At 46.1% G+C, this 8,714-nt stretch overlaps 1 protein-coding gene across 1 annotated transcript; it reads left to right on the top strand.

Annotated features, from left to right (window-relative positions):
* The first annotated feature begins 3,540 nt into the window (after positions 1–3,540).
* OPN1SW (opsin 1, short wave sensitive) lies at positions 3,541–6,641 on the top strand. Its single transcript, XM_066255256.1, has 5 exons — positions 3,541–3,895; positions 4,159–4,327; positions 4,676–4,841; positions 5,260–5,499; positions 6,464–6,641. The coding sequence occupies exons 1-5, from the start codon at positions 3,541–3,543 to the stop codon at positions 6,581–6,583; spliced, it is 1,050 nt and encodes a 349-aa protein (XP_066111353.1). The 3' UTR covers positions 6,584–6,641.
* The last annotated feature ends 2,073 nt before the right edge of the window (positions 6,642–8,714 follow it).

Here is an 8,714-nt window from a genome sequence, read left to right as displayed (position 1 = left end):
GCTCTATAATATAACTTGAAGTCAGGTATTGTAATGCCCCCAGCTTCATTCTTTTTCACATTCTTTGTTATGTTTATTCCTAGGTATATTATTCTTTTTGTCACAACCATAAAAGGGATTAATTTTTTGTTTCATTGTGGCAGTAGGAAGTCAATAGACTTCTATATATTAATTTTGTATCTTGCAACCTTACTGTATTGGTTTATTGTTTCTCATAGTCTTTCTGTGGAGTTTTTGGGGTTTTCAATGTACAGGATCATATAAATCATCTTCAAAAAGTGAAACCTTTATTTCTTCTTTCCCAATATGAATGTCTTTTATTTCTTGTCTGATTGCTCTGGATAGAACTTCCAGCACTATATTGAATAAGAGTGGAGAGAGTGGGCAGCCTTATCTTTTCCTGATTTTAGAAGAAAAGTCTTCAGTTTTATTGTCCCCTTGTACTAAAATTAATTCAAAGTGGATCAAAGAACTAAATATAAGACCTGAAACAATAAATTACATAGAAGAAAACAGATACTAAACTCATGGACCTTGGCCATAAAGAGCATTTTATGAATTTAACTCCAAAGGCAGGAAAGTGAAGACAAAGATAAATGAATGGGACCACATCAGACTAAGAAGTTTTTACACAGCAAAAGAAACTGACAACAGCCTGACCAGGCGGTGGTGCAGTGGATAGAGCATTGGACTAGGATGCGGAGTACCCAGGTTTGAGACCCCGAGGTCACCAGCTTGAGCGCAGGCTCACTAGCTGGGACCCAAGGTCAATAGCTTGAGCAAGGGGTTACACGGTCTGCTGAAATCCCCTAGTCAAGGCACATATGAGAAAGCAATCAATGAACAACTAAGGTGTCGTAACAAAAAACTGATGATTGATGCTTCTCATCTCTCTCCGTTCCTGCCTGTTTGTCCCTACCTATCCCTCTCTGACTCTATCTCTGTCTCTGAAAAAGAAAAAAAGAAACTGACAACAAAACAGACAGCCTGACCAGGCGGTGGTGCAGTGGATAGAGCGTCGAACTGGGATGCGGAGGACCCAGGTTCGAGACCCCGAAGTCACCAGCTTGAGCATGGGCTCATCTGGTTTGAGCAAAGCTCACCAGCTTGGACCCAAGGTCGCTGGCTCGAGCAAGGGGTTACTTGGTCTGCTGAAAGCCCATGGTCAGGGCACATGTGAGAAAGCAATCAGTGAACAACTAAGGTGCTGCAACAAAAAACTGATGATTGATGCTTCTCATCTCTCTCCGTTTCTGTCTGTCTGTCCCTGTCTATGCCTCTCTCTGACTCTCTCTCTCTGTAAAAACAAAACAAAACAGAACAAAAAATAAAAAACAAACAAACAGCCAAATAAATGGGAGATGATATTTTTATACAATAGCTCAGGTAAGGGCCTAATATTCAAAATATACAAAGAACTCACAAAACTCAACAACAAACAAGCAAACAATTCAATAAAAAAAATGGAAAGAGGACATGAACAGACACTTCTCCCAGGAAGAAATACAAATGGCCAACAGATATATGAAAAGATGCTCATCTTCACTAGCTATTAGAGAAATGCAAATCAAAACTACAATGAGATACCACCTCACACCTGTTAGATTGGCTATTATCAACAAGACAGGTAATAACAAGTGTTGGAGAGGCTGTGGAGAAAAAGGAACCCTCATTCACTGCTGGTGGGAATGTAAAGTAGTATAATGATTGTGGAAAAAAGTATAGTGGTTCCTCAAAAACTTAAGCCTAGAACTACCATATGACCCAGCAATCCCTCTACTGGGTATGTACCCCCATAACTCAAAAACATTGGTACCTAAGGACACATGCAGCCCCATGTTCATCTCAGTATTATTCACAGTGGCAAAGACATGGAAACAACCAAAAAGCCCTTCAATAGAAGATTGGATAAAGAAGATGTGGTACATATATACTATGGAATACTACTCAGCCATAAGAAATGATGACATCGGATCATTTACAGCAACATGGTTGGACCTTGATAACATTATACTGAGTGAAATAAGTGAATCAGAAAAAACTAAGAACTGTATGATTCCATACATAGGTGGGACACAAAATTGAGATTCATGGACATGGACAATAGTGCAGTGGTTACCAGAAGGAGGGGAAGGGAGGAGAGAGATGGGGTGGGGGCAAAGGAAGGGGAGGAGCATAAAGAAAACCAAATGAAAGGTGATGGAGGACAATTTGATTTTGGGTGATGGGTATACAACATAATCAAATGTCAGAATGATCTGGAGATGTTTTCTCTGAATCTATGTACTCTAATTGATCAATGTCACCCTGTTAAAATTATCTAAATAAAATTTAAAAAATAAATGAATAAATAAAAAATAAATGTAGATGGAGATGGCTCCTTTCATCGAATGGTTGAGTCCTTTCTGTTTCTGCCAGTTTTGGGGTACTTTATAATGCTTTCAAGTAGTTGTTTTCCATATTTTGTCCAGAGTTTATGATTTTTACCTATGGGTGGGGAGGATTCATCTAATACATACAATTCTGCCATTTCAGAGCCATCCTTCCACTTTTTACTTACCTATATGCAAAGTGTGTCACTTGTATCTGCGTGTTTATAGCTTACTGAGATGGGGAAGATCAGTCGTAAGGGCCGAAGTGTAGTGTTGAGTGTTGAGTATCAGTGTAGGTGGAGATGGCAGCTTCCACTGGGGTGGGCTTTGCAGAAGGGGTCTTGGCGAGTTAGGCTATGAAGGTTGGGCAGGATGTGGGTGAGTAGACAGTGGAAGACTGTGGCAGCTTGGGCACTGCTGAGCCAAGGACAGGGACAGGCATGACCATGGTGGGAGAGGGACAGTGAGCAAACCAACCTCAACCTGGCTGGGATGTCTGAGCAGTAAAGGTGTACTCTTCCGGCAGACAGGCTCAACACGAAGGGACAGAGGCAGCCGGGAGGCCACAGACCTCTAGGCATTGTCAAGTTGGCCTGCACCCTCCCGCACAAAGGCTGTTTCCTAAGGCACTCTGAGGACATTCCCTGTTCCTTCCTGCAGCCTAAGGCTGGTCCCCAGGGTGATTGAGAGTCCAAGATCTCTGGGGAGGGTGACTTAGGGGGCAACTTCCACAAAGGGGCAGATGAGGAGCAGACACCTATAAGGATGGAGTGGTGCCAGAGGGCAAACGGAGAGGAGTGCCCTTGTGAGCTCCATTCTAGGGGGATATTAAAAATGGCCGAAGCATCTTTATTAAACATGGGACAGCATCTCCCATGGGCTGACTCTTGTTCACTCCAGCACTTAATATTGCACATCAGATTCCTTGAGCCCAATCTTTCATCCTCTGAAGAACACATAATCAGCTTTGGAGCTGCAAAATGAGGTTTAGGTGGGGGTTTGGGGGTCTCTAATCCCAAACTTTATTCTTAGGAGGCTTAGGCTCAGCACTGCTCATTCAGGGAAACAAAAGGTGCCTTCTTAGAGGGGGAGGGCTTCTCAGCAGGGTGGGGAGAAGTGGGGGGGAAGGATAATCTATAAGAGGGATCAGAGGGGGTGGGGGACATCCATGAGCAAAATGACAGAGGAGGAAGAGTTTTACCTATTCAAGAACATCTCCTCGGTGGGACCGTGGGATGGGCCGCAGTACCACATTGCCCCTGTCTGGGCCTTCCACCTCCAGGCAGCCTTCATGGGTTTTGTCTTCTTTGCAGGTACACCACTCAATGCCACAGTTCTGGTGGCCACACTGCGCTACAAAAAGTTGAGGCAGCCGCTCAACTATATTTTGGTCAATGTGTCCCTTGGGGGCTTCCTCTTCTGCATCTTCTCTGTCTTCACTGTCTTCGTTGCCAGTTGTCGGGGCTACTTCATCTTTGGCCGCCATGTTTGCGCTTTGGAGGCCTTCCTGGGCTCTACAGCAGGTACTGCAGAAGAAGGAGGTTGGGGGGAGGCAAAAGACACTGGGCCAGGCTATTGACCTAGAGTGTATCCGAAGAGAGGAGTCTAGAGGAGTTTCATGCTTTTGGGCATATTGGGGTACAAAGCCCAGGCTAGAAATTTGACCCACTGAGTCCCAAACTCTACTCTGGCCATCAGTCCAGCCTGTCTCCTGGTGCTCGCCCTGCCCTGTAATCCACTCCGACTGCCCAGCTGGGTGAACTGTTACCCTTATGTTTCACCACAGGTCTGGTAACAGGCTGGTCACTGGCCTTCCTGGCATTTGAGCGCTACATCGTTATCTGTAAGCCCTTCGGCGGCTTCCGCTTCAGCTCCAAGCACGCACTGATGGTGGTCCTGGCCACCTGGGCCATTGGCATTGGCGTCTCCATCCCCCCCTTCTTTGGATGGAGCCGGTGAGTGCACAGCGCAGTGATGCTGACCTGGCTGGGAGCTCAGGCTGGTGGGGGTGGAAAGAGTTGGGCATAACCTTTTTCATCTTTGACTTCTACCTTTCAAAGAACTGGTGGAGTAGGTGAGAGAAAGGGTTGCGGGAGGCAAGTCTTAACGTTTACTCTGCAGTTTGAATTGCTGTGCTCTCTGCTGGTGAGAACAGAAAACCCTCCCTGACCAGTCATTGGGCATCCTCTGGGCTCTCCATGAACACAATCCAGGAATCTCAGCTCTCGCTCCACTAATTCTTATGGTGAGCCCCCGCAATGAGCAAGTGCTGGTCCAGTGGGTGAGTGTTCGGTTCCTTACAGGTTCATCCCCGAGGGCCTGCAATGTTCCTGTGGCCCCGACTGGTACACTGTGGGCACCAAATATCACAGCGAGTACTATACCTGGTTCCTCTTCATCTTCTGCTTCGTTGTGCCTCTCTCCCTCATCTGCTTCTCCTACTCTCAGCTGCTGGGGGCTCTCCGAGCTGTGAGTGTTTTTTGTGAGGGTCAGGGAGGAGGGGTCAGGGGCCTCCAGGTGACAGGGAAGAGTAGGTGAGTGTTCTAGAACATAAGACATCTGGAAAGGCCATAGCCGGGTAGAGGGGGATAGCTAAGAGCACTGAAAGAAGTGGGGGCAGGCAGATGATGAAATGGAATGAAGAAAAAGATGGAGTCAGTCATCCCTGCTCAAATATAGGTGTTAAGACATGCATGTGATCCCTTCCAATGTCAGAGAGACCAGAGAGCCGCCTCCATCCTGCCTTCCTCAAGGAGGGAGAGCCACAGGGACTAGGCCAGAAACTGGGACAGAAGAGAGGCAGTTGCAGCAGGTGTCCTCATGTTAAAAACAATTGTGCAGAGATCTGGGAGCAGAGGACGTGATGTTTTCTCTGTGCTCTTCCCAGGTTGCGGCCCAGCAGCAGGAGTCAGCTTCGACCCAGAAGGCTGAGCGGGAGGTGAGCCGCATGATCGTGGTCATGGTGGGATCCTTTTGTCTCTGTTACGTGCCCTACGCTGCCCTGGCCATGTACATGGTGAACAACCGCAACCATGGGCTAGATTTACGGCTTGTCACCATTCCTGCCTTCTTCTCCAAGAGTGCATGCGTCTACAATCCCATTATCTACTGCTTTATGAACAAGCAGGTAAAGTTCCCCGTTTACATTCCTATAATACCCTTCTCCATAGACCTGGTTCTCACCGATGACTTCCCGCTCAGGGTACCTTGGACTCGGCTCAAAGGGTTGGGCGTGGACAAGGGAAGCTACAGGAATCCTTAGTAGTCTGGGGAGCCCTTCATAAGCACAGGGAGGAAGTTGTGATCATCGCACAGATCAGAGAACCCAGGGAAGACAGAACTTGAGCCATAAAAATCAAATTGCTCCAAAGGACAGGATAGGTGAAAAGGTTTTCTGTGTTATTGAAAAACTGACAGCTCCATAGTTCCCCTACATTTTACTTCTTCCAATTCATGAGTTAGTCCTTTCCCATTCAACATCTAGCCCGCAGGAGCATTTGCAAAGTACAGAAATCACCTCACATGCACAAAAATCTAAAGCAGCTTATCATCTGAAGGTACCAGGTGGCTAATCCCCCAGATCCCAAATCTGAGCTAAAAAGAAAGAAATAAAACCAAACACAGCTGAATCCAGGAGAGTTCCTGTCTGTAGGGCAAACGCTCTGCTTTGAGGATTACTGTTTTTGTGTCTTCAATCCCAGATTCAAATGAATGTGAAACCTGGATGAAAACAGAACTGGCAGTCCTTTCCTCATCGGAAGGACCTTTTAGGAATGAAGAAGAGGGGTGGGTGGATCTACTCTAGAGCTGCTTCTGACAGTGCTCCTGGGACGCAGGCTAGTCAATGAGGTTTCCCAACTGCAAGGTCACCAAGTCAGCCAGAATGTGTAGGGATTACTGTAGACTGGGAGCAATGAGAGGATTGGGAAAATATACTCATTACCTCCTGAGGAAATTCTGGGCATAAGGGAGGCATTGTTGGAGACTTTGGGGACACAAAGGTTGATGTCTTTTTTCCCATACTTCCTGATGTTACAACCTCTGTACTGGTCTGCCAAGGGGGTATTTCCAGCTCTGCCTTTTCCCTCCAGTTCCGGGCTTGCATAATGGAGATGGTGTGTGGGAAGTCCATGACAGATGAGTCTGACATGTCCAGCTCCCAGAAAACGGAGGTTTCTACTCTCTCTTCTAGCCGAGTTGGCCCCAACTAAGGCACCATACTGGGCTATTTGCAACAACTGGATTTTCCATTTAAGGAAATTTCTACTTTCTTTGCCCAAAACCAAACTACTAACAACACAGAAAACAGATGGGAATGGGAGTGATGACAATTTGGGGAACACTTTTCTATTTTCCTATTACTCCCTCCTTATAAAGCTACTGTTCCATCTGGGTCTACCCCAGAGCACATCAAAGGCTGTCTCAACAATTATCCTTTCTACTCCCAAGTGGCAAGAGTCACAGCACTTGAACTGATCTCTACATACAAGGCAACTAGGAAGGAGTACGGCTGTGTTTACAGTGTATGGCTAACAATTATCTTCTTTTCAGTTCATGTTTTTTCCCACTGGGGGTCTCTTCAGAGGTGACAAATTCTGCGAAAACACCTTAGAAATGGGAGTGACCAAGAAACAGAACCTTTAGTAGGTCCCCAATGAGTTTGAATCTGTCATAGATATGCCAATAGTTGCTCCAGCTTTGGCAGGGACAGGCACCCCATTAAGCCCCTGTGGCAGCACGAGTTATCCCAGGCATTTTCTTTCCCTCTCCCCTCCGATTTGGCTAAATCTATATGTCTTAAGATGTATATCGCCTGGCCAGGCGGTGGCACAGTGGATAGAGCGTCAGACTGGGATGCAGAAGACCCAGGTTCGAGACCCCGAGGTTGCCAGTTTGAGCGCGGGCTCATCTAGCTTGAGCAAAAAGCTCGCCAGCTTGGACCCAAGGTCGCTGGCTCGAGCAAGGGGTTATTCGGTCTGCTGAAGGCCCATGGTCAAGGCACATATGAGAAAGCAATCAATGAACAACTAAGGTGTCGCAATGCGCAACGAAAAACTAATGATTGATGCTTCTCATCTCTCCGTTCCTGTCTGTCCCTGTCTATCCCCCACTCTGACTTTCTCTCTCTGTAAAAAAATAAAATAAAAATAATTATTTAAAAAAAAAAAAGATGTATATTTACTGGCCCTGGCCAGTTGGCTCAGTGGTAGAGCGTCGGCCTGGTGTGCAGGAGTCCCCAGTTTGATTCCCGGCCGGGGCACACAGGAGAAGCGCCCATCTGCTTCTCCACCCCTCCCCCTCTCCTTCCTCTGTCTCTCTTCCCCTTCCGCATCCAGGGCTCCATTGGAGCAAAGTTGGCCCGGGCGCTGGGGGTGGCTCTATGGCCTCTGCCTCAGGCGCTAGAATGGCCCTGGTTGCAACAGAGCATCGCCCCCTAGTGGGCATGCCGGGTGGATCCCGGTCGGGTGCATGCGGGAGTCTGTCTGCCTCCCCGTTTCCAACTTCAGAAAAATACAAAAAAAAAAAAAAAAAAAAGTGTATTTACTAAAGTTTAATTCACTTCATGTTCTCAAAATAAAATTGTACATCTTAATACCATTTTATAAGCGATGCCAAAATGTTCAAAAAATTGTTTTACCTTATACTTTATGCCCTCCACCTCAACCCTCTGAAAAGAGCCATTTAGAAATAAAAATCAAGATAAGTATGTACACAAGTGGGAATGTTTTGTGTGTTGTATTAGACAACTGTGTAATGAGCAGTTACATGGATATAGCCTAAGGTAAGAGGATTATAGCTGTTGTGAAGATGTTAGATTCTAGGAACAGAAAGAAAATAAACCAATTTAGAAAGCAGTGACTTCTTTGGGTTGAGGAGGTATAATAAACATCTAGAAAACTTCTGTGACATTTTATAGCACTCATAATTCTTTAAATGTATTTTTACAGAGAAACATTGATTTATTGTTCTTACAAGCATTGGTTGACTTGTGTGTGTCCCAATTTGGGATCAAACCTACAACCTTGGCATACTGGGGACAATGCTCGTATCAACTGAGCTACCTGGCCCACCAAGGCTTAGCACTCATAATTCTAAGCAAGCATTCCATTTCTTTTTTTTTTTTAAAGATTTTATTTATCCATTTTTATTGGGGGGGGGGAGAGAGAGAGAGAGAGAGAGAGAGAGAGAGAGAGGGAGGGAGAGGGAGAGGAGAGAGAACAGGGGGAGGAGCAGGAAGCATCAACTCCCATATGTGCCTTGACCAGGCAAGCCCAGGGTTTTGAACTGGCAACCTCAGCATTCCAGGTCGATGCTTTATCCACTGCACCACCGCAGGTCAGG

The sequence above is a fragment of the Saccopteryx bilineata genome, chromosome 2 (genome assembly GCF_036850765.1).
Source record: "Saccopteryx bilineata isolate mSacBil1 chromosome 2, mSacBil1_pri_phased_curated, whole genome shotgun sequence".
Taxonomy (NCBI): domain Eukaryota; kingdom Metazoa; phylum Chordata; class Mammalia; order Chiroptera; family Emballonuridae; genus Saccopteryx; species Saccopteryx bilineata.
Note: the sequence above shows the minus strand (reverse complement) of the source record. Positions and strands in the feature narration are given on the sequence as shown.